This window comes from Lagenorhynchus albirostris, chromosome 15, assembly GCF_949774975.1.
Source record: "Lagenorhynchus albirostris chromosome 15, mLagAlb1.1, whole genome shotgun sequence".
Classification (NCBI taxonomy): domain Eukaryota; kingdom Metazoa; phylum Chordata; class Mammalia; order Artiodactyla; family Delphinidae; genus Lagenorhynchus; species Lagenorhynchus albirostris.
In genome coordinates, this window is record NC_083109.1 from 61016827 (window position 1) to 61042462 (window position 25636).

The window sequence follows — 25636 nt, forward strand, 5'->3', positions numbered from 1 at the left end:
AGTACAGATCTTTCACCTCCTTATTAAATTTATAATTGGTTTAATTTATTTAATTTAATACCTAAATTCTTAGATATTTTATTCTTTTTCATTCAGTTGTAAATGGGATTGTTTCTTGATTTCTGTTTCTGATACCTCATTCTTAGTGTATAGAAATACAACAGATTTCTATATTAATCTTATATTCTACAACTTTACTGAATTTACTGAATTTATATATTCTAATCGTCTTAAGGGTTTTCTAGTCTTAAGGGTTTTCTATATATAGTATGTCATTTGCAAATAGTGAGTTTTACTTCTTCACTTCCAATTTGGATGCCTTTATTTCTTTTTCTTGTCTGATTGCTGAGGCTAGACCTTTCAATATCATGTTAAATAGAAGTGGTGAGAGTGGACATCCTTGTCGTGTCCCTGATCTTAGACGAAAAGATTTTAGCTTTCACCATTGAGTATAACATTAGCTGTGGGTTTGTCATAAATGGCTTTTATTATGTTGAGATATGTTCCCTCTATACCAACTTTGTTGAGAGTTTTTATCATGAATGGATGTTGAATTTTGTCCAATGCTTTTTCTGTATCTGTTGAAATGATTATGTGATTTATATCCTTCATTTTGTTAATGGTTCAATATCCACAAATCAAGGTTCAATACTGAACTACCCTTGCATCCCTGGAATAAATCCCACTTGGTCATGATGTATGATCCTTTTATATATTGTTGAATTCAGTTTGCTAATATTTTGTTGAGGATTTTACATCTATGTTCATCAGGGATATTGGCCCTTAATTTTCTTTTTTTTGTAGTATCTTTGTCTGGTTTTGGTATCAGGTTAATGCTGGGCTCATAAAATGAGTTGGGAAGTGTTCTATCCTCTTCAGTTTTTTGGATAGTTTGAGAAAGATAGGTATTAACTCTCCTAAAGTGTTTGGTGAACTCTCCTGTGAAGTCATCTGGTCCTAGACTTTTCTTTGTTGGGATTTTTTGTTAGTGATTCAGTTTATTACTAGTAATTGGTCTCTTTAGATATTTTATTTCTTCCTGATTCAGTATTAGAAGATTGTGTATTTATAGGGGTTTATCCATTTCTTATAAGTTGTCCAATTTGTTGGCATATAACTCTTAGTATATTCTCTTATGATTATTTGTATTTCTGTGATATCAGTTGTAAGTTTGTCTCTTTCAATTCTGATTTATTTGGGCCCTTCCTCTTTTTTTCTTGATGAGTCTGGCTAAAGGATCAATTCCTTTAAATAGAAAATTAGCTTGTTTATTTGAGTTTTTTCTTGTTTCTTGAGGTAGGCCTGTATCACTATAAACTTCCCTCTTAGAACTGCTTTTACTGCATCAGATAGATTCTGGAAAGTTATGTTTCTGTTTTCGTTCCTCTCAATGTATTTTTTAATTTCCTATTTGATTTATTTGTTGACCCATTGGCTTTTTAGTAGCATCTTATTTAGTCTTCATGTGTTTGTATTTTTCCATTTTTCTTCCCAAAATTGATTTGTAATTTCATACTGTTGTGGTGGGAAAATATCCTTGATATAATTGCAGTCTTCTTAAATTTACTTAAGTAAGGACTTAAGTCTTTCTAGTGTATTTTTCATTTTAGTTATTGTATTCTTCAGTTCTGATTGTTTTTTTTTAATATTTTTCTAGTTCTTTGTTGAAGCTCTCACTATATTCCTCTATTTTCCCAAGTTCAGTGAGCATTTTTATGACTCTTGCTTTAAACTCTTTATCATGTAAATTACTTACGTCTGTTCATTAGGGTTTTTTCTCAGGATTTTATCTTGCTCTTTTGTTTGGAACATATTCTTCTGTCTTCTCATTTTATTTAACTTTCTCTGTTTGTCCCTATGAAGTTAGGCAAAAGTTACCTATCCCAGTCTTGAATCCATGTCCCTGTGTGGGAGTGTCCCTGTGCAGTCTGCGTGTCCCCAGTGGTTTTGGTGGGAGAGCTGAATCTGAAGAGGGCACAGGCCGTGTCTTCTCCCAGGGTCCACTGGCAGAGCTTCCTCGGTGGGGGATAGGGCTGGAGCAAGAGCTCAGTGCAGGCTGGGGCGGTCAGGCAGGGCCACCAGAGCACCAGGCAGTTTTCAGTCTGCTGCCTCTGCTGAGACTGGGAGCAAACAAGTCTGTGCTTACTCACTCTCTTCAAGAATGGAGTCTTGGTTTCCTACAGCCCACTGGTTAGCCCCACTGGTTTCCAAACCAGCCAAGGGGGCCTGTCTTCCCAGTGCTGGACCCCAGGCTGGAGTATCGATGTGGGGCTCAAACCCCTCACTCTTTAGGGAGGATCCCTGAGCTTATGACATCCCCCTCCTTTGCTGGGTCGCCCACCAGGGGCGTGGGTCCCAACTAGATCTCTTTTCCTCCCCTCCTACCAGGCTCCATGGGGTTCTTTCTTCACAGCCTTTGTTGTAAAAGAGCCGTTCTACTAGTCTTCAGGTCGTTCTTGGAGAGAGTTGCTCCGTATGTGGTTGTAGTTTTGATGTGCTCGTGGGGGGTGGTGAGCTCAGGGTCTTCCTGCTCCACCATCTTGATCCCCCCTCTCTCCCATGATTGAAATTAAACCAATTAGTTGCTTAATTATTTTGAGAAGAATGATTTAATTTTAGCCAGAATTAATATAGAAAAGGAGTCATATTTCATGATTATTTGTCCTTTTGGAAACCTTTTCTGATTTCCCCATGCTTCTCCCCAGTCAGAGCACTTCAGAACACCACACTGTATTTGCCTATTTATTTGTCTGTCTTGCTCATGAGATGACAAGCTTCCTAAGAGTAAGGAACAACTTGTTCATCCCAGGACAAGTAACTGGTACATAGTAGGTACCAAACACATATATATTGCGTGAGTGATGCATGTATGTACGACAGTTTTTAATGAACTTTCGAAGGGCAGAGAGGTTGTGGAATTCATAATTGTCCTTCCTACCATATCTATCACATTGCCCTGAACCTAGAAGACTCTCAAGAAATATTTAATGCATAAATGTATGAATGAATGTTTTATATGGTTCGTGGTGAACTGATTATTGGAAAGTTTTGTTATACTTTTGTATTTCTCATTGTTATAAGCACTGGCAGGGCAGTACAGCTGAGGTCAGACTCACTTGACTTTGAAGGGTAATGCCACTGCTTACAAGCAAGCTACTGTACTTAATTTTCACAAGCCTCAGTTTTCTCATTGCTTAAATTGAGAAAATAGTGCCTTGTGAAGTTATCAAGGATTAAATGAAGTAAAATAAATAATTGCTTAGCATACTGCCTGGTACATAGTAAATCATAAATAATAGCAAAAAATTGGCTCTTTATAGCCAGAAATCTTGATACATTGTAAAGTCTTTTACTGTTTGCTGCTTTCTTATAAATTTAGCTTTGTTTCCTTATTTTTTCAGTTGATAAAATGAAAAAAAAATGTATTGAAATGACCACTAGATGTCAGTATTACTCTGTGTCTCCCAGTAACACTTCAATCTAATTAGGCAGAGAGCAATCTGAATCAAAGAAATATCCAAAGTATAGTTTATAGGTAGTTCCTAATTAAAAAGGGCAAAATGCCATTCCTGTTTCTGATCAAGTCCCAGCCAGTAATGAAGCTGGAGCTGTTACTGCTGCTTCGCTGAATGGAATGTTAAGTGAGTGGCAGAAATGAATTTCTTCAAATGCTACACCCCCGGGATCATCCTCTACCTCCTCAACCCCCCAGCCCCTGTAGGAACTTTCACCATAGCTCTTACAGACCAGAGTGTCCCAGAAGCATGTAACCCCCTAGAAAATCTTGAATGTACCAGCCCTAACTTGTTCCCCTGTCACTACCCAATGTCACCACCATACCCCACCCTAGGTGTCCCTGCCAACACAACTCCTCAATAGTGGGAGAACTGTGAAAATATCTCTCCAGATTGTACTTTCAAAAGAATGGGGCAGGAGGATGCTTTCATTGTTAAAACAGATCGTGACATCTCTAAACAGAACTCAGAACACGCTTTCCTTGGGAAACTTTAAAAAAAAAGTTACATGTTAGATTTGTGTACCCAGTGCATAATTCAGCTTTATATTCATTCAACATTATTAACATTAAATGTTGGTAAACATTTCGTTTACTAACCGTCCCTTATTTGGCAGGAATGAGGTAGGTGCTGAAGACAGAAAGATGACAGGACGGTAGGGTGCTCTCCTGAGTTAGGCGGCTTCTGGGTTTGAGCTCACCTTCACCAGCTACCAGCTGTGTGACCTTGGGCAAGTTTCTTCATTTCTGTATGACTCGGTTTTCGCATCTGTAAGTTGGAGACAGTAATAGTACCTTCCTCCTAGGATTATTGTGAGGATGAACTGAGCTAATGTATGTAAAATTCTTAGCATCACGCATGGCACATAGTAAACATTCTCTGATTACTACTTATGATGTTCTGGTCCTCAAGCAATTTAGTGGAGGAGACAGGTGTAGAGAAGTAATTACAGTGCAGCATGAGATACAGAGTGTTGTGGGAGCATAAAAATGTGGGACTAGAATTGCCCCAGAAACCTAACCTGCTTGTATTTTTTTAAAGGGGGCGGTGTGGTCCTCAGATGATGTCACTTAACAGGAAGGACATGGCTTTGTTCTCAGACACTCATGATTTGGAACCTTTGGTCTCCTATTTACTTGCGAAGTGACCTTGATCAAGTTGCTTCCCTTTCCTGGTCTCATAGTAATACCTACCCCATGGAGTTATTGTGAGGATTCAATGAAATAAAGTCTATAAAAGTACCTAACCCCAGTGCCTGGGATAGAATATTAGTTCTCTTCTCCTCCTTCTTCTAGATTCCAAAAGAAATGACAACCTTTTGGAGCACACCATTTTCTTAACTTGAGATTCACCTTTTCTTTAGAAGTCCATTTTTATTATTTCTAGCTTTGTCATATTTCAGTCCAGGAACTCTGGCCCAATAGAGTACTTGGAAAAACATACCTGCTAGGTACGGAATATTTTATGAGCAGTAGATTAGTTATGTGCACGTACTGGTGTTATTGAAAATCTTTTGTCTAAAAAGTCCTAAATAGCACTGTTAATTTTTACCATATTTGAAAAACAATTTTGCTTAGCTAGAATAAATTTTAGCTCCATCCACCTCAATCTAAAATTTAAACACCAAAATAGTAGAAGCTGAATTGAGTCTATTGAACTACTAGGAGTCTTGGGTTACTATTGGTGTCATTTTCCAGATCCTAGGAGCAATGAGCATGGGAGCAAAAACATGCGAGTGCATTTATAGCAAATATATATGGTAACTGGCTTGGTTTAGGTCTAAAAGACTGAGAGTTGTCATAGAATAATTGAGTTTTTGATCCAGAAATGACATCTGTGCAATCTTATGTCATCTCATGTCTCTCCCTAATTTTCCATGAATCCCACTGCACCACAATGGCATGTGTATATCATACATACATATGAGAGATTGTCTGGTCCAGTACTCTAATTTTATAATTAAGGAAACACATATGATGGTCCTTGTTTTTGTAATTCAGGGGTGTCATTATCACATCCACCCCACAAAACAGATGTTTAAGCATATTCATTAAAGATTTTTATTTCAGATGGACTAATTTACCTTTCAATTGAGTATACTCTGATTCTGAAAGTTGAATTCTTCTAATAAGTGATGGAGATGTTGCCCAAACTTCTGAAAGGCAGCTGTTTTGCATAGTTCACATCTGATTCATATATTAAAAGAATGAGTGACCTGCTTTGCTTTCAGAAATTCCTCCTCCACCAGGCCAGACATGCCCCACCCCAGGCCTTTGCTGTTATTCCCTTGCCCGGAACTCTCTTGGCCCACATGGTCACAAGGCTCACCTCCTCGTCTCCATCCAGGCTTTACTCACTTAAGACCTCAGTGAGGTCACCCTGTCTAAAATTGCAAACCCTAAAAAATACAACAAACTAGTGAATATAACAAAAAAGAAGCAGACCCACAGATACAGAGAACAAATGAGTGGTTACCAGTGGGGAGAGGGAAGGGGAGGGGCCAGATAGGGGTAGGGAAGTAAGAGGTACAAACTATTATAAGCCACAAGGCTATATTGTACAACACGGGGAGTATAGCCAATATTTTATAATAACTATAAATGAAGTATAACCTTTAAAAATTGTGAATCACTCTATCGTACACCTGTAACATATTGTACGTCAACTGTACTTCAATTTTTAAAAGATTAAATAAGAAAATTGCAAGCTACCACCCCTCACACATACTCCCTCTCTTATTCCTCTGATCGTTTTTTCTCCTCAGCACTTATCCCTTCTAACCTACTAAATATTTTACTTATTTGTAGTTGTTTATTGTAAATGCCACAGGACAGCTTTACGTGTTTTGTTCATGGCTGTATCCCCAACCTCGAACAGAGCTTGCCCATGCTCAAGTAGGCATTCAAGAAAACTGTGATGAATCAATGAAAGCGAGCATGAAAATGACATGTCTTTTCTGTACTTTAAATTTTGATTCCCGCCCTCCTCCCCACCCACCCCCCGCCCAGGCATCTTGGTGTACAGAGCTCACAGAATAATCGAGTCTTGTCAAGAAGCATTCATCTTGCGCCTCTTCCGACAGAAAAACAAACATGGTTTTATTAAAGCTTTCACAGACAACGCTATTGCCTTTGACACCGGCTTTTGTCATGTGGAGAGAGTGATGAGAAATCTTTTCGTAAGGAAGCTGTATCTGTGGCCAAGGTAAATAGCATTATGTGACCAGTTTCTGCGAGAGAACCTGCCGTAATTTAATTTTGCACTATAATGTAAAATTTACTGTCATTGCACTTGATACATGCTAGTCAGGTTCATAACAAGTACATCCAAATATAAATAAATGGTCACCACATTTGTGATTCTTTTAACAGGAGAGAGAGGATTGATAGTTATTTTTCTGGTAGCCCAGGGCTATCACTTTCTTGTACATTTAGTGAAACCACGCAGGGATCTAGAGGCTCACATACACAACAGCTTTAGGTGAACTGCAGATTCACTGGTTAAGATTCCAACTTCCACTTTGAGGGAAATAAAGCACCAAGATTTTGAAAAATCTATGTAAATTTCTAGGAAAAACATAAGGTATCAATTTTCAAAACATTTTGCAACCTATGCTAATATGTATCTTGGTTATACTGTATGGTATTTGAGAGTAGTTATTGCAGTCTTTTTCCTTTTTTGATTATACCTTACTTCAGGGATTGACATACTTTTCCTGTAAAGGGCCAGAGAGTAAATATTTTAGCCTTTGCAGGCCACGCACCTGTCACAGTTATTCAACTCTGCCGTGACAGTGTGAAAGCAGCCACAGACAATACATAAACAATGGGCGTGGCTACGTGCCAATAAGACTATTTGTAAAAACGGGCACTGGGTTTAGCGCAGACCATAATTTGCTGATCCCTGCCTTATTTGAGTAATACTTCTATTCATAGAGGTTGAAAGTATTCTTGAAAACACTGTCATTTGGCTTTCCGTTTTGTTTCTTAATTGCAGTTACAAAGAGCTATTAGAGTATTAAACTGAGACCAGAAACACATAGCTCTTGCAACTCTAGAAATATTTGAAAAATGTTTGTCTCTTTAGGTTCCATGTAGCAGTAAACTCATTTTTAGAACAGCATAAACCCGAAGTCGTAGAAATTCACGTTTCTATGACACCTGCCATGCTTGCTATACAGACTGCTATTCTGGACATTCTAAATGCATGTCTAAAGGAACTGAAATGCCATAACCCGTCGCTTGAAGTTGAAGATTTATCTTTAGAAAATGCTATTGGAAAACCTTTTGACAAGGTATTCTTTATTTCTTTTCCTTTTTAAGCACCATTGGTTATGTTGTAATTTTTAAGAATGCAAGTTATTTTAATATTTACAATGTTCTTAATAGGAATTTGCTGTTATTTTAAAATTAAATTGGAGGTGATTTAAAGTATAATTTCTTTGGTTTACTGGAAAGTAATTTGTAGTAGAATACATTGATTGGCATATAAGCACAACTCTGACTTTTGCAGTTATATGGTGATTATCTCTTATTTTAAGTATATGTAAGAGGATGATGAATAACCTTTTGCTCTGAAATGGCAACGTTTGGATAGCTACAGATAGAAGAGTTTACATAAGAATCCTTCCAAATTTATGATCTCTTATTTGGAATAAAAATAATTTGGATGAGTTTTGATTACTGAGGAATGTGAAACTTGCTCTGTCTTAAAATTGCATTCTGAATTGAGAAAATGGTAAGACTTTAGTGCAAGGACTTTTTATCTAACTAATTTTTCATCATAGATCAATATTAATTCCAGTATGTAAATGTCTAAGATTGAATTGTACATACAGAAAATGCTGACTTTTAAAAAATTCCAGGCAGCTTTTTTTTCATATTTTGGTAGAACAAGTTCTTTTCTTTCAAACTCTGAATCAACCTCTTTGTCACTGGAAGTAATGCATATTGATTTTTAAAAAGGAAAATTTAAGTCCTCATTTTTCTGATTCTTCCAAAGTCATTTTACTGTGAAATAATGATACATAAAAGTAATTCCATGTGTTGTGTGCCTCTGTTTTTAAAGTAGAGTTTATTATAATTTAGTGCATGGTATACCAAAAAAAAAACCTCTCACATTCTTTTAGTAGAATGTATATGTCCCTAGAAAACCAAAATATAACCAGATATGTTTTGCACTAAATTTCTGTTTATCATCACCTGGCCAGTGAAAGTCAAAGTATTGTTTTAGGCGTTCTTTTAGTAACCAAGACATAATTTGCACTTGTTAGAAAATTTGTAGATGATTTTACAAAAGAGGTATGTAAATGATTTTTTACAAAAGATGATATACAAAAGAGTTATATGTCCTAGTTTATCTAGGACACTCCCAGTACCTGCCTGTTATCCTGGAGTAATTATTAATAGTATCATTTCATTTTCACAAGAGTTCCAGTTTGGACAATAGATTATTTGGTCATCCAAATATATATTACTCCTGCTCAGTATTAAATATGTTAGATAAGATGCCATGTAGTGAAACTGCTTCCAGATCATGCTACATTATCCCTTTTAGTTAACAGAATCAGCTTGTGAAGGAAACGTGCATATATATAGCTGTGGATATGTAGATACCTACATAGTATATACATAAATCTGTTCTGTGTTTTAGGCAACTTTTCAGGATCTTAAAAAGTATTCAAATTTGGTTAGTTGTTAATTTAACAAATATTTTCCCATACATGAATCACACTTAAAGAAAAAAACTAAATATTTTATTATACCAACAGACTAAGGTCCACTGTTATTTAATTTGATTCCATGTAGTTTCTCTAGTTTATGTCCTCTGCTTCCTCGTGCAGCTGGATCTCACATCTCTATCCACCCAGGATGGGGTCTCGACCAAACTTGGCAGAAATTGAATGTATCTGAGCTACATGCTTTCATTCTTCATAAAAGCAAATAAATGATCATCTGATGTTTATCAGGCCTTTTTTCTCCTAATAATGTAAATATGGGTAACTATGAATTGACTCTATCTGATCATAAAGATTCTAGTGATGACACTCTGCTTTATATTTGAAAAATTAAACATTATTATTAGAATCTTATGAACTTAAATTTTCTATTCACTTCCTTGGGAGATAATGTTTTATTATTGTGGCAAAATACACATAACAGAGTTTACCAGTTTAACCATTTTTTATGTATACAAGGGATAATGTTTGTTGAAAGTATAATTTGCATTAATTATAGCTATATTGAACATCTTTTAGCAGTTCTAATTTTTTTCTTGTTTTAGACAATCCGCCATTATCTGGATCCTTTGTGGCACCAGCTTGGAGCCAAGACTAAATCCTTGGTTCAGGATTTGAAGATATTACGAACTTTGCTGCAATATCTCTCTCAGTATGATTGCATCACATTTCTTAATCTTCTGGAATCTCTCAAAGCAACAGAGAAGGCATTTGGTCAGAATTCAGGTGGGAGATAAAAATACTAATATTTATCCTAAGAGCTCATTTGAATAAAGTACTGGATTTTTGGGGGGAATCAGGTGTGGGCAGTGCTATATTCAGCTACATGGTATAGTAAGATTTCAAATTACGTTTTATGTTCACAGCACAAGGATGTAGGTTTTATTGATAGCTAATGTTTCCACCTACTTCTGTATAATAATAAATATTCATATCCATTACAAGAGATTTTATTTCTAGAAAAGACTGTATATCACAGGCAGTCCCCAACTTAGAAATAGGTTGTGTTCTGGAAGTTTAGTTGTTATGAACTTAAAATTAATATTCCCTGAAGAAACAGAATGGGAATATGGAATTTCATCAGCTGAAGTGGTGAAGAATGAGAAGAGGTTTGTAGGGAAACATACATACGCGGCTGTCCGCCATCTTGTTTTTTTACAAGTCACATCCTTCCCCCACTACCATGATCTTTCTCACTGTCTGGCTAAACCAATGTTTTCTAAAGTGTGGTCCAGGGGCCCTGGGGCCAAGATTTAATACAAATAATGTTTCTTAACTGCTTCACCAGGAATATTCTCGAGTCATAAACTACAAATGTGTAGCATTGAGGAACATATTGACTGCTAGTACGCTTTGGGTTCCACTGCCTTCATCTGTGCTTGGACACCAGCAGCGATACCTGCCAATGCTTCTGCACCATTATTGGAAATGTCAACACAGTGGAAAAAAGTCAAATAATGAGTTAGTATTATTATGAGAGTAGTTTTGAGGTCACAGACCCCCCTTCCCCCCAAAAAAACAGCTTGGGGGCCCCCAGGGGTCTATAGGCTGCACTTTGAAAACCACGGTCTAGCCAAACAGTGACAGAGGCCATAACAAGGGAGAAGGTGTGGTTGGGGGATGAATAAGCTGGTGACCGGTTGATAAACAGGTCATGTGACCTTCAGAGATTCTCTGAAGTAAACTATAAATTGAAGGCTTTTTTTTTTAAACTTATTAGGTTGGCTGTTTCTTGACTCCAGCACCTCAATGTTTATAAATGCTCGAGCAAGGGTTTATCATGTTCCAGATGCCAAAATGAGTAAAAAAGGCAAACTGCCTGAAAAACTGGAGATTAAAGAAGAGCAAGGTATGTTGTATGCTTAAGTCTTCAAATGTCTTTTATTTAAGTATTTGGTGTGGAAATGCTCATCAAGTTACAGTATAACTTTAAATCTCCTTCGGCTGTGTGAAGAATGTGTAACTGCGTGTGACATATATAATGTATGGTAAAAGTATTTGGTATGGATTCATTGCCAGGGGATTCCAAATAACAAATGCCAAATATCAATCAAGAGTATTCTTGCTAGGACTTCCCTGGTGGTCCAGTGGTAAAGAATCCGCCTTCCAATGCAGGGGACGCGGGTTCAGTCCCTGGTCAGGGAACTAAGATTCCCACATGCCGCGGGGCAACTGAGCCTGCGTCCCACAACTGAGCTCACACGCCTCAATTAATGAGCCTGTGTGCCGCCAACTACAGAGTCCATGCGCTCTGCAGCCCGTGTGCCACAACTAGAGAGAGAAAACCCCCGCGCCACAACTAGACAGAAGCCTGTGCACCACAGTGAGGAGCCTGCGTGCTGCAACGAAAGATCCTGCATGCCGCAACTAAGACGTAACGCAAAAAAGAGGATTCTTACTACTACATAAGAATTATAGATTTTTTTTTTAACTTCGGAATAATTACTATTTGGGCACTTGAAGTCTTAGTGGGACATTTTAACATCCCTTTTAGCTTTTAGGGGACATAAATACTAGAATGAGGCAAATAGTGGGTTTTATTTCACACTCATCTAGTAAGTATAATAAATATCGTTGGTTTTTTAAAGCATGGGATAGGGTTAATGTTTACTTTTTGCCTAGTTCAAAGGTCTGTTTCAAAAGTTAATTAAATACATTAGTAATATGTTTGAGTACTTACAGAAATAAAAGTTTTATTGTTGTCTGCTTATATCCCATGTTCAAGATTGTGAAAATCTTGGGGATTTTAGAAATAATAAATACTGTTATTTTAGAAATAAGAAATACCAAGTCCTTTATTTTGTGTAGCAGTTTATATATAATGTCACAGTTGACAACTAACATGTAATCATCTCTTATTAGTGACCACTCATATCACTTTCTCTCAAGGCATTATGGAACCTGTGTTAATGTTGGTTTGAGGTGTCTTCATTTAGACCATAAGGAGACCTTTCTCAAAGAAGCAGATCCTATCTATAGAGTATTATGAAAGAAGCACAAAGGAGTGGGTTTATGGAGTGATGCCTGTGTTATCTGTTGTCTTAAAAGCCTTTGGAATACTTTATAGATAAATATTATCACATAGAATGAGGTTGTCTTTTATTTCTATACAGAAACAAGAAAGGAACTGGTCCTAGAGAACAACCCAAAATGGGAGGCACTCTCGGAAGTATTGAAAGAAATTGAGGCAGAGAATAAGGAGAGTGAAGCCCTTGGTGGTCCAGGTAGGAAAAAAGGAGATAATGATATTTGCATTCAAAATCTAGCAAATGAGTCTTTTAGATTAGCTCTTTACAAATAATTTATACTATTATCTTCTTTATCAAATGTAGAAGAGTAAGTGCCCCATGAACACTGAAATCTTAGTGACAAGCGCCTATCTGTTCATTTGATGTGATTTTCTCCAGGTTGAATCACTGTATATTCATGAAAGCAGGTTGTTTTACTGGTTGGGTTCTCAGGACTTCTATTTAAAGATGCAACTAATCAACTATCATATATAGAATGGATAAAAACAACAAGGTCCTACTGTATAGCACAGGGAACTATATTCAATATCCTGTGATAAACCGTAATGGAAAAGAATATAAAAAAGAATGTGTGTGTGTGTGTATGTGTGTGTGTGTGTGTGTGTATAACTGAATCACTTTGCTGTACAGCAGAAATTCACAGGACATTGTAAATCATCTATACTTCAATTAAAAAAAAAAAAAGATGCAGCAAAATCTCTACATATATATTCACCAGGCTTTAAATTTGGAATCCTCAAGGAGAAAGCTAATGGGCTTAAGTTTTAGGTTCTCAGCAAGTGTCTTTTCAAAGAAGCCTCAACTGTATTATAGAATGACATTGACCTAGTGCTAAAAAAATTTCAAGTTTTGGGGCTACTCTCTTCAAACACAAGTATACTAGTAGACTGAACCTGAACTGTAGACTGAACCTGAATTAAGTTTTAAAAATAAAACCAGATAGAAAATAAAACTAAATTTAAAAAAGTATCTATTGAGGGAAGTATGTGGCACGTATACACAATGGAGTGTCGCTCAGCCACGGGAGGAGACGAAGTTGAGCTGTTTGTGGTGGGTGGACGGCCCTGGAGTCTGTCATGCGGGGTGAAGTGGGTCGGAGGGAGAGGAGCAGGTGCCGTGTGCTGGCGCACGTGTGTGGAATATAGAAAAAAGAAAGAAAAAGGGGCGGTTCTGAGGAACCTAGGGACAGGACAGGAGTGGAGACGCAGACATGGAGAGTGGACTTGGGGACACGGGGACGGGGAGGCATGGGCTGGTTCGAGGTGAGAGAGTGCCATGGACATGTATACACACTACCAAGTGTAGGATGGGTAGCTGGAGGGAGGGGTGGGATGGGGAGGGTGGGGGGGAGGCGCAGGAGGGAGGGGATGTGGGTGTGTGTGTGTGTGTGTGTGGCTGATATACTTTATTGTGGAGCAGAAACTGACACACCATTGTGGGGCAATTGTGCTCCAGTGAAGATGTTAAAAAAAAAAAAATCTGTTGAGACTTTGAACTCCTTTAAAGCAATAAAGGCAAGCACATAATCCTTATATGAGTAATTATGCTGTGATATTATCCCAGAACTTATGGTGCTGTGATTTAAGACCCAGAGTCATACATGTGTACTTAGAAAAAAAGCATAAAGAATAAAGAAGGGGAAAAAATTACATCTAGCAGCCACTGTTAACATTGGCATATTTCCTTCCTGGTTTTCTTTCGTGTATTTTCTGTTTCACATTGTTAAAGTTATAGTGTAGATATAATTTCTGGATATAGAATTAATGAGCCAAATGATACTGACATTTTTAAAGTTCTCAAGACATATTACCCCATTGATTTATAGAAAGTTTTTATCAATTTTCATTTCTTTTGGAAGTATAAGAGCTTATCTTTTTTTACCCAGCTAGTAATGACTGGAGATTCTGTATATATTTGTGTGTGTATCTACATATATTACATATGTATAACAATTTTATTCATTTGATTGGAGAAAAATGTGATCTTGTTTCAAATTTTGATGCTTGGGGAGCTCAGTTTTTTCTCAGATGCATTTCTTCTTTTGTGAATTGTCTTAGTTTCCTTTGCTGGTTTAGAGTGTGTCCTCAGTTTGTATCAACTTTTTATATATTAAAGACACTAACATTTATCATAGTTACATAAAGGGGTTTTTTTGTCTTTAGCTTTTTTTTTTTTAGGCAAGAAGTGGATTTATTTAGAGATGCACATTCCATAGGCAAAATGTGGTCCATCTCAAAAGGCTTGGGAGCAGCCTGTCTTTAGCTTTTTTTAATGCAGTTTTTTATTCTCATAGAGTCAGTCAATTGATTGATCAGTTGATATCTTCTCACAGATATCAGTCTTCTCTGAGATTTCTTCCATTGCTTGTAAGCCTGGAAAATCATCTTCATATGGAGAGGTGGAGAATAGTCATCTTTTTTTCATGATGTATCATTTAACATTTGACTGTAATCCATTTGGAATTTATTTTGGTATTTCCAGATCTATTTCCAGATCCTCTGGAAAATTATTAATTAAAAAGAGCTTCTTTAAAGCCTCCATTATACCACAGCTATACTTTCGTAAGACTCTAAATATTTCTGGCTTCACCTTTACCCAGAAGATTTAAGTAATCCTGCCAGGGAGGCGAAAGCCTTTGATGAGCATCCGAGACCCTTTTTAAACAAATTGTAAAGTATCTTTAGCGCCAAGGGGTGAGCTGTGTCTCTGGGGGGGAAGGGACGAGGGGGTGCGTGGGGTAGGGCGACAAGTGTGGTAATCAGGACATAACGTTGTTTCTAATTTTAGGACACGTTCTTATTTGCGCAAGTGATGACAGGACCTGTTCCCAGCTGCGAGAGTGCATCGCTGTCGGAGCAGAGGCCTTCTTGTTGAGGTTGTACAGGAAAACCTTTGAGAAGGACAGCAAAGCCGAAGACGTGTGGATGAGGTTTAGGAAGGAGGATGGCTCAAAGAGAATTATGAAATCCAACAGAAGGCCCAAAGGCCTCCGAAACAAAGACAGGGCTTCTGCCAAAGAGAGGGCTCTCAAAAAGAAGAAACCAAGGCTGACTTTAACTCAGATGATGGAACAACCTGAAGAACTGGAGGAGGAGGGGGGTGTCGAGGAGGGCTGTCCGAGAGACCTAAGCAGTAGCCCCGAAAGCTGCTTAGAAGAAATTAAGCATGAGGAGTTTGATTTAAACGTGTCCTCTGATGCCGCGTATGGAATCATGAAAGACCCCCTCACCATTATCCACCCACTCCTGGGCTGCAGCGACCCCTACGCTCTGACACGGGTGCTGCACGAGGTGGAGCCAAGATACGTGGTCCTGTACGACGCAGAGCTGACCTTCGTGCGTCAGCTTGAAATTTACAGGGCAAGTCGGCCCGGGAAGCCCCTGAGGCAAGTTGTAAGGAATATGAACTGCGATCGCATGGGCTTCAGTTTTGCAGTTCTTTAGGATTTAGCACAGATAGACCAGTTGCCCACGGGCTTTCTTATCTTTAACGTTACATTGTTATGATGTTGGTTGAGTTTATGAAACCTTATTTGGCATTCTGATCAGTCTGGGAAGTACCAGTGTGGGAAGTACGCATGGGAAGGAGGTCGAATGTTGTAGTGGATCCAGGAATCTGAGGGAGTGCCCCCCTTCTCGTTACTTGCTCTCCTGCTGTTCTGTGCCATATTCTTTATGCATCGGTTGTAGCCTATGGGGGGCACCGTCTCTGAACAAGCCTAGGGAATTTACAATATCCTAACTTCTACCAAATGGTAATGTAATTATGACTCAGCTAAATTTCATAATTCTAAAACGTCTTTCTTGTAAATCTGAAAAAGTGACTCTAAGTTACAGCCACATAAAACTAAGTATTTGGGGAATTATTGTACCTTGTATTCTTGAGTTTCAAGAAATATCAGATGAGAAAATGATGCCTCCCAAAGAATATAGTGTTCCGGCTCTCCAGTTATCTGAGGGAAATAAACCTCAAGGTTAATATCCTGAACTCAGCCTGAACCAAAAGCAGAGCCAAGAGAAACCTCTCCAGCCAGTTTAACGAATGCAGCCTTTCAGAGTAGAGGTGAATGGAGGAGGTGGACCAGAAATAACCCAGGATGAAGAGATGAGACAAAGCTGGTGAAATAATTATAGGCTGATAAATTTTTCATACTTTGCTGTTGATCAACACTGGAGATAGCTTGTGTGCACAAAAGTTCTCTGTTGCCTGAATATGGAATAGTGTGATATTTAGAAACAAAAGGTCAGAACCAGAAGGGACCTCAGAGTTCAACCACTTGATCCATCAGTGGGAAACTGAGGCCCAGACATGGTGAATGGCTTGCCCTTGGCCACATGATACATTCATGGAAGAGCTCAGGTCTCTGGATTCATTGGCCAATGGTTTTTTCCCTGCCCGCACTTCAAAGAAATATAAGCTAGGAAAATGAAGACCAAAAGAAAAATCGAGGGCTAAAAAGGGAAAATGTCTCTGATAGAAGGTGAAGAAAAGGGGCAGAGGAGGTGCTTCATTCAGCTTCTTAGCAACCAACAAGATAGGAAAGCTGGCCTTTTCTAAGAGAAAAGAATATGTCAAATTATTTTTTGAGGAGCTTGATATAATCCATGTCTTCTCTGTCTGTGTGTTTACATAAAATGTGTGATGACTCGGTTCTGTTAAGACATGAATAAAAAGGAACTGAGAAATTACTTGTGAAGGTAAAGGTCATATAGATTTCATTTGTTTATTTTTCCCTAACATGAAGTTTCATACGCTGGCCTTTATAACCACCATCCAACTTTTTAAACGATTGTTTGGCAGAGATGCAAAGAAAAAAATTGAAAAAAGAGAAGCCGCTAAGATTGTGTTTTCTGATTTGTTTATAGTTATGAGGAAAGCATTATTCTATCCCTCTTTGTTATATTTCAGTGTTTACCTAAACTCTGCTCCTCCTTTTGGTGAAAGAAGAAAAAAAAAACCCATGTGGTGATGAGACCTTTAACAGGTGGGGTTTAGGCTGCTTAATTTTAGTAAGTGTGTGATTAATGGAACCTTTTCTTCTCAGTCAAATATTTATTATTTGAACACTGTAGGTTGCTGATTTCAAATGCCATGCTCTTCCTTCCAGGGATTAAAAATTATGTGTTTGCAACCTAAAAGAGTTCTGTCTTAACTTGCAGGGTTTACTTTCTTATATACGGAGGTTCAACCGAGGAACAGCGCTATCTCACTGCTTTGCGGAAAGAAAAGGAAGCTTTTGAAAAACTCATAAGGTAAATACATAGAAGATCAGTATGAAGGAATCAAAGGCCTTTGAAGATCCAGAGGCTTCTCTGAGTGGGGGAATATCTACTAGCCGTCAGGAAAGATGGAGAGAGGAAGCTGCTGGGGAGGGCCACATCAAGATACACCTGTAGTCTGATTCACTCCAGGGTTTATATACATCAATACACATTTCCTTTTCTCTTCCCCTGCTTCTCCATCTCCAGGTGCTTTTCAGGGGTTTAATAGAATAGAAATGTGAAGAAAACTGCTTTTATGTTAATAAAGAAATATAACATAAAACACCAGCAATAGAACTGAAACACTCTCTCCCCCTCCCCCATGTACAAGATTTCTCCCTTCCCTTGGAATCATTTTTTTTTCCCTTGTAAAGTTTCCATTGTCCATGGGTGGGTGACTGTTTTACTGTTTACTGGGAATTTTTTTTTTTTTTCTTTTTTGCGGTATGCGGGCCTCTCACTGTTGTGCCCTCTCCTGTTGCGGAGCACAGGCTCAGCGGCCATGGCTCACAGGCCCAGCCACTCCGCGTCATGTGGGATCTTCCCGGACCGAGGCACGAACCCGTGTCCCCTGCATCAGCAGGCGAACTCTCAACCACTGCGCCACCAGGGAAGCCCAACTGGGAAATATTTTTATGACCTGGTCAGTTCAGATCAATAGAATCACTCTGGGAAAAATATTTTTTTAAAGGTGTGACATTGGTCTGAACAGATGTGTGTTTTTTGAGAGTAAGTAGCCTTTAATGTTCCATATCCAAATAGAAAAAGCTTTTGGTTTAACGTAAGGAAAATGTTTCTAATTGAGATATTCACAAACTACATGGCTACCTCTTACTCCTGCAAGCATTTGAGAAATCTAATAGCCTCCCCCAAGGGATGTTATCAAGGAAACGGCAGCTTGGTGAGAGAAGATGGATCAGATGCTCTCTAAGGAGCCCCAGAAGCCAGGGCGGGGGCTGGACAGGGCATCCTTGATCCGAGCCAGAGAAAAGGCTAGACCGGAGGAGACCATGGCCTGGCCTGGCAGTGGCTGGGCCAGACCAGTCTTTCAAGCCTCAGACATAGGCAACATATCAGTGACAGCGAGAGGGCAGAAATCATTTTTAGTGGCAGTTAGCCAGGACCTAGACATAATTTCAAAATGGACGGCCATCCTTCAACACTGGCTGTGGGCTCTCAGTATATGCTTAAAATATGCAGATACCCCAGTTCATCCAGGGCATGCGTTCCCAGAAGCAGGAGTGCTTATTGAATCAGTGTCATTGAGTCCCTTTGAAGAAACTCAGCACGGTTCGTGGGCAGTTCTCTTCCCTTCCTATCCTCTGTGATTGTGGCATGCCTTAGCCATGGATTCTTGCAGCTATTGGCCCTACAATTATTGGTCAGTCCTTTCAGCTTATGAAAATATGTATTTTTCTTTCAATTTTGATTGAAGCATAGTTGTGTTAATTTCTGCTATACACAAAGTGATTCAGTTATACATATATGTACATTCTTTTTCATATTCTTTTCCATTATAGTTTATCACAGGATATTGAATATAGTTCCCTGTGCTATACAGTAGGACTTTGTTGTTTATCCATCCTATATATATACTAGTTTGCATCTGCTAATCCCAAATTCCCCATCCTTCCCTCCCCTAGCCCCCTCCCCTTTGTGAAGTCTGTTCTCTATGTCTGCGAATCTGTTTGCATTTCGTAGATATGTATTTTCTATTAATGTGCTCTATGGGATAGTTTATATGTGTGTACATATGCTTTTTGAAAAAGTATTCCAGAAAGTGTTATAAAAAAACAGGTATTATGCAGACTACCTCTTCTTATCTAGAGCTTTTTAGCGCCTCTCTGTGTCTCCTAGACCTTCATCTCCCAAGACTCAAACAGTCAACAGATATTTCTTGAGCATCTATTATGAGCCAACCCCTGTGCTAATGTTAAAGTGCTGGAGTTACAGTGGTGCAGAAAAAGGCTCTGTCCTGCCTCCTAGAGCTTATCCCCTAGTGGAAAAGACAAACATTGAATGATTATGAATAATACCATAAACAGACATGGGCAGAGGGCGGCGGGCTACAAAGGTAAAAGAAAAGGTATCCTACGAGAGTCTGTCAAAGAGATCTGACCCAGTGTGGGATGTCTGGGACGGTGTCACTGAAGGAATGACCTTTAAGCTGACCCATGGAGCATGTGTGCTGGTTGCTAAGTGGACAAGGTAGGTTGCTAAGTGGACAAGGTGGGCCAGGGGTTCTGTTGAACAAGGGTGTGTGTGAAAGCTCCGAGGTGCACAAGGCCTGTTAAGGATTTAGAACTTGACTCTGTAGCCAGTAAGATAGCACTGAAGAGTTCTAATTAGGAAAGTGACATGGAGTATTTTTTAAAGGCTCTCTCTGGCATCAAACTGAGGAATGGATAGAGCAGGGAAGTAGTCAGGAAAGCTGCTGCAATTGTCTGATAAGAACCGGTGGCAGCCAAGATTAGGTTGATGGAGAGAAGGGGACAGATTTAAGAGATATTGAGGAAATGGCATCAAAGAATTGGTGCTACTGGATGTGGGCCAGTACCTCCTAATTGCTCCTTCACTCTTTTTAAAATATCCTTTGCCTAAGGCTTCTCTGATTAAAGTAACTGTCTCTAAATCACAAATGAGCACATGGAGCTAAAATATTCGGATTAGGTTGTTGGTGTTCATGTTGAGGGTCCCCAAGACCACCCTCAGGCTCAGTGATTCACCAGAAGGACCCCCAGGAGTCAGAAAAACTGGTATTCTCGTAGTTAACGGTTTATTACAGGGAAAAGGACACAGAGTAAAATCAGCAAAAGGAAAGAACACACGGGGCCAAGTCCAGGAAAATCCAGCATAAGCTGCTGAGTGTCCTCTCCCAGTGAAGTCGCAGGAACGTGCTTAATTCTCCCAGTGGCAGTGTGTGACAGCACACGCTCAGTGTCGTCCACAGGAAAGCTTAGCCGAGACTTGGAGTCCAGCGTTTTTATTGGGAGTCAGTCATATAGACATAGTACTCAAGTGACAGACTCCAGCTCCCTGGAGCAAAAACAGGTATTCGCTAGAAATCACACTGTTGGCATAAACCATCTGATCACACTGGTGCCGTGTGGCCCCAGGCATTATAAAAACCCTCTTATCAGGCGTTGTATTCCAAGAGCTCAGACCTCAACTCCCAGAAGCTGGCCAAGGGCTTCTGGGAAGACAAGCTGAGGAGACAGGCCTTTCTTGGGAATGTGCAGGGTTTGAGCAGCCCGGGCCTGCTCCCTTAACCGTTTCCTGCACAGTGTTGTAGCCAAGGGGGGCCTGGTAGGCTCTGAGTAGGTGAGTTTTATGCTGCAGGCCTCCTTCCCGTGACTGCCTCTTCTCCAGTGCATCAGAACCTGGCCTAGAAAAAGAGTGCCGTCAGTGGATTGTAGCCAGGTATCGGGGACCACGTGCCATTCCCAGCTTACACAAGTGATTTTACACTCGAAGGGCTCAGTGACAAAGCTCGGGTAAGCCTGGCACATACTGGAAACTTCACTCAGCAGAACCAAGGATACGGACTTTCTCCTATGTTTCAATCTCTACAGTAATTTTCATACCAGGTTTTGATGTCATTTTATCTATGGTCTGGCATAATTTTATAAACTCTCAGTGGTGATTGTCTACTTATTATGTATGTTAGATCTTCCCATATTACACAGATAGTTACGCCGTTCAGAATCTTAAGATATTTACTTTCCCAGAAAACTTGGGGAATTTGAGAAGTGTTTGTTTTGAAAAGCAAAATATATGTGAGGTGCATGGCTGAAAGAGCATTTGCACTAAGCCTGGACTTAGAGAAAAATTTGATGTGAGACCGAGGGAATGTGCTTTTGCCAGGACCTCCATGAGTGATGTTGTAAGAAGAAAAGCAATGCTACTATTTAAAATAACCAGAGAGGAATGAATCAGGCGAACTGGCAGTGAAAGGACTGTTTGACTGGACCGGAGATCAGTAGATTACAGATGACAAGTAAAGAGAAAAAAAGTTACACTTGTAAGTATTGCTAATAAAATGCTCCCTGCGTCAAAAAATTAGTAATAACATTCTGAGTATACATAGTTTTGGAGAGGTCACCACTCTTCAAAGAAAAGGGTTATTAGCTTATTTGAAATTTTACAGTTAGAAAATATCACAAAATGGGTTAGCATGAGGGCTTGAATAAACGCCCATTTGAAGAGACTTCTAGTCCAGTGTCTCCTCCCTGTGTTATCACGTTGTACAAGCTATTCAAATATTACTGAAGATGTTAAAGCAAAATTAAGAAACCACAGTACTTTAAGTGGAAATAGGGACCTGAATTGTTTAATTATTATTTTGTGTCTATCACAAAGAGTAACTTGAAAAATTATGCAAATGTTGAAAGCAAGAGACTGAATATAAGTATGGCAAATTTCTGTTAAACTAATTTGAGTTACTGATTAGGAAGACTTAACTATTTTCTTCACAACCCTGGTTTCATTTCAGGAATATATTTTTTTCTCAGATTCAGTTTGCAGTTATAACATTTCATAGTAAACTAGCTGTTTTTTAACAGTATTAACTGAAACAGTTGTGGAATCATTTGAAAGAAAATCTTCTGTTTTTTAGCATAATCGTGGATAATTAGGGGATGAGGTTACTACGTGTAAGAAAAGTACGGTTATAATAACAGCTGACATTTATATAGTGCTTCCTATGTGCCAGGCACTCTTGTGAGTGCCTTACATATATTATGTGATCCTTTTAACAGTCTCTTTGAGGTTAGATTTTAGTATCATCCCCATTTTACAGATGAAATTGAGGGACAGAACCATTAAACAACTTGCCTAAAGTCACACAGCCAGTAAGTGGTTTCCAATTCACGAAACATGGGCCCAGAGTCTGCATTTTAACTCGCTGTGCTCTACAGCTACAGTTACAAATTAATCAGGAAATGAGGATGCCCTCACGTGTGATAGCTTAGCCAGTAAGGTAAGTGGAGATAAAGAAGAAAAAAAATCCCCCATGTTGATCCCAAATATAAAAGAAAAAGAAATTTAAGAGCAGTAAGTTTTTTGAACGGTTTGCCCCTTACCCCCAGCTGGAGCCTAGTTGGTGTAAAGGGGGAGTAATGAGTGGCTGCCAGAGCCATTGTCACTGCAAAGAATCTTTCATCAGCAACACTTGACAGCGGTACTGAGAATGATGAGGGAGCACAGAACTGGAACTATTGCCTGCCTCCTTGCGATCTAGTCATAAAATGTTATACTGTTAATAACCTTGCATTTGTATATTGTTTCAAATAGTAAAGAATTTAAACTTGGAGTTTCTGTTCTCTGGTGGAATCTCTTCGTGGTGCCCTGCCCTAAAACATCACATATCCAGAGTGGTTGGGGAATTGCTCCATCTGATTTTATTTCCTTTCATTGGAAAATCCTTTTTGTTTGAGCCCTTGTTGAAATCATTAGTTGCTGATGAAGATTCCTCTTGTTTCACCTTCCCTGGCCTCTTTTATTGCAGTCAGTCAGTTCCACGGTTTTCACGTTGCCGTGAAACTCACTTGCAAGCCCAGCAAGGGCAGAGACCCATCCTTATACATCTTTTCTGTCAGCCTGGCACAGAGGGACACACAGTACTTGCTCTTTCCTGAACTGATGATAGCATCTTTTACTGGTTTTGAAAAATAAGACTGTGGCACACCTGGCCTCCTCTCCCTGTGGTTATTGAGGATCTTGCCATGATTCTGGTTCTCGATTACAAATCTGAGTTAGGATTGTACAGGCTTGTCAATCTACCGGGTTTAAGATACTGAGCTTCCTTGAAGACAGGAATTATCGGATACAAATAACCGTATTTGTATCCAAAATACCTCGCACAGCATGTGGGAGCCCTCTGTAAATGTTTTAAGTAAACGCACAAGTGAGTGAATTGATGCTGCTCTACTACATAACCTGAGATGTTGATTTTTTTGTTTAAATCTTTTGTTGGAAATTTGCTTTCTAATATTAATCTTGATTTTCCTTTAAAACCGAGGGTGTTTAATGGGGCCTCCCACCTGGAGTTTTTTAAATCAAAGCTTAACCATGTATTGTTTTCATTTCTTTAATCATTGATTTTTTTTTTTTTTTTTTTTGGCTGAGGTGGGTCTTCGTTGCTGTGCATGGGCTTTCTCTAGTTGCGGCAAGTGGGGGCTTCTCTTGTTGCAGAGCATGGGCTCTAGGCACACAGGCTTCAGTAGTTGTGGCACATGGGCTCAGTAGTTGTGGCTCATGGGCTCTAGAGCGCAGGCTCAGTAGTTGTGGTGCACGGGCTTAGTTACTCTGTGGCATGTGGGATCTTCCTGCACCAGGGCTCAAACCCATGTTCCCTGCATTGGCAGGCAGGTTCTTAACCACTGCGCCACCAGGGAAGTCCCTAATCATTGATTTTTAACCATCCTATTTATGATTACTCTGAAAATATTGGGATATAAATTATTTGAATCCTTTTCAATGTTCAGTAACACATTTAGCACATTTTAATAAAAAGTCTCAATAATCTCTCTGGCATTTTTCACATGCTTATTTCATGCCGCAAAGTGTTTAGAGGACATACAGAATAGAAAATAAATAACAGTATTTTTTAACTCTGGAAGATGAGCAGGAGTACCCAACCAAGAAGCTCTTTCTGCTTCCTTTACACATCACTTGACTGTGCATATTTACTTCTAGTGTTTCCTGTATTCTCTTTTACCACTACAGTTATGTAGATCATTTTGTATATTATAATTTACAAGAGATTAAAATCTGGAATTTTGAAATTAGCTCAGAAATGTTGAAGATGTTTTTCTCCCACCCCCAGGGAAAAGGCTAGCATGGTTGTCCCTGAAGAAAGAGAAGGCAGAGACGAAACGAACCTCGACCTCGTAAGAGGCTGTGTATCTGCGGGTGCTCCCACCGACACACGCAAAGCCGGTGAGTCCTGCCCTTTGCCGAGCACTCCTGCTGCCTGTGCAGGAGGCTGTTAGTTTCCGGAGTTTCTCTGCAGAAGCTTGGTTTTTCTCAATAAGCTCTTAAACGTGGCTGTCTGCTCCCATACCCTGGTCTCAGCTGGCTGTTTACTAGCCACGTGTCCTCCCTGGATCTCGGGCTCCTCACCTGTAAGATAAGTGGGGTTGTGATCTACGCACCGGCATTGGAAATCAGTTACACTCCAGCACTGGTTGAGATTCAGAATGTACTTTTGCCAAGAAACTTTTGTAAATGGTGATTAGGTTCTTACCTTTACCTGAAGAGGCCAGTTTGCCCCTAGATAAAGATTCAGGATTGTTTGGGGTGCATTCCCACTTCCATATCTGTGTTTGTTGGTTGCTTCTTGGCGCTTTTCCAGATCCCAGGTGTGTGGTACTCTCACTGCCATGCAGCGTCCCAGCAGTGGCTTCCACCAAGACCTGCTGGATGCCACGTGCACCATGGTGCAGGGTTAGCCATGTCCCACGCCCCAGGCCCTGTTTTCCCATGTCAGCAGCTGCTTTCAGCCAAGAGGCGTGGGAAAAACAATACAGTTGAGCCCTTTTCTCCTTCGGTGGGGTCCAGCGCAGTTAAAGCAGTGGGTCTCAGAATTCAGCGTACTTAAGAATAATCTCTGATGCTTGTTAAAACTGTAGATTCACGGACCCCAGTCCATAGCAATTCCAAATCAGTAGATCTGAAATGGGGTCAGCGTCTGATGGACGTGGTCCTTGGACCGTACTGGGAAACACTGCCTCAGAGTATCTTTTGAAGAAGATTCCTATTAACTCAAATAGGCTGTGGACATGTCATGCAGAACAGCAGGATGTCAGGCAATATGAATGAGGTAGTTTGGAGAAAGTAGGTACCACACAGAAAGCTGTTCACAGAAATCTGCCCTTTCGAGTTCAGTCCTCTAAGCGCTTGTGTTAGCTTTCCTTTGCTGCTGTAACAAATTGCCACAAACTTAGTGTCTGGAAACAACACACATTTATTATCTAACCATTATTATCTTACAATCCGAAGTCCAAATGGGTTTCACTGAGCTCAAATGAAGGTGTGTGCCGGGCTGCGATCCCCCTGGAGGCTGCAGGGGAGAATCCCTTCCTCTTCCAGGTT

The 25636-nt window shown here is 39.5% G+C and overlaps 1 protein-coding gene across 1 annotated transcript in view; it reads left to right on the forward strand.

Moving 5' to 3' along the window:
* Positions 1-25636, forward strand: part of ERCC4 (ERCC excision repair 4, endonuclease catalytic subunit) — a 34683-nt gene that overhangs the window by 3788 nt on the left and 5259 nt on the right. Inside the window, exons 3-10 of the mRNA XM_060124127.1 lie at positions 6524-6719; positions 7602-7809; positions 9798-9978; positions 10973-11101; positions 12366-12476; positions 15069-15666; positions 17441-17533; positions 24369-24481. Coding sequence (XP_059980110.1) covers positions 6524-6719; positions 7602-7809; positions 9798-9978; positions 10973-11101; positions 12366-12476; positions 15069-15666; positions 17441-17533; positions 24369-24481 — 1629 coding nt within the window. The remainder of the gene's footprint in view (positions 1-6523; positions 6720-7601; positions 7810-9797; positions 9979-10972; positions 11102-12365; positions 12477-15068; positions 15667-17440; positions 17534-24368; positions 24482-25636) is intronic.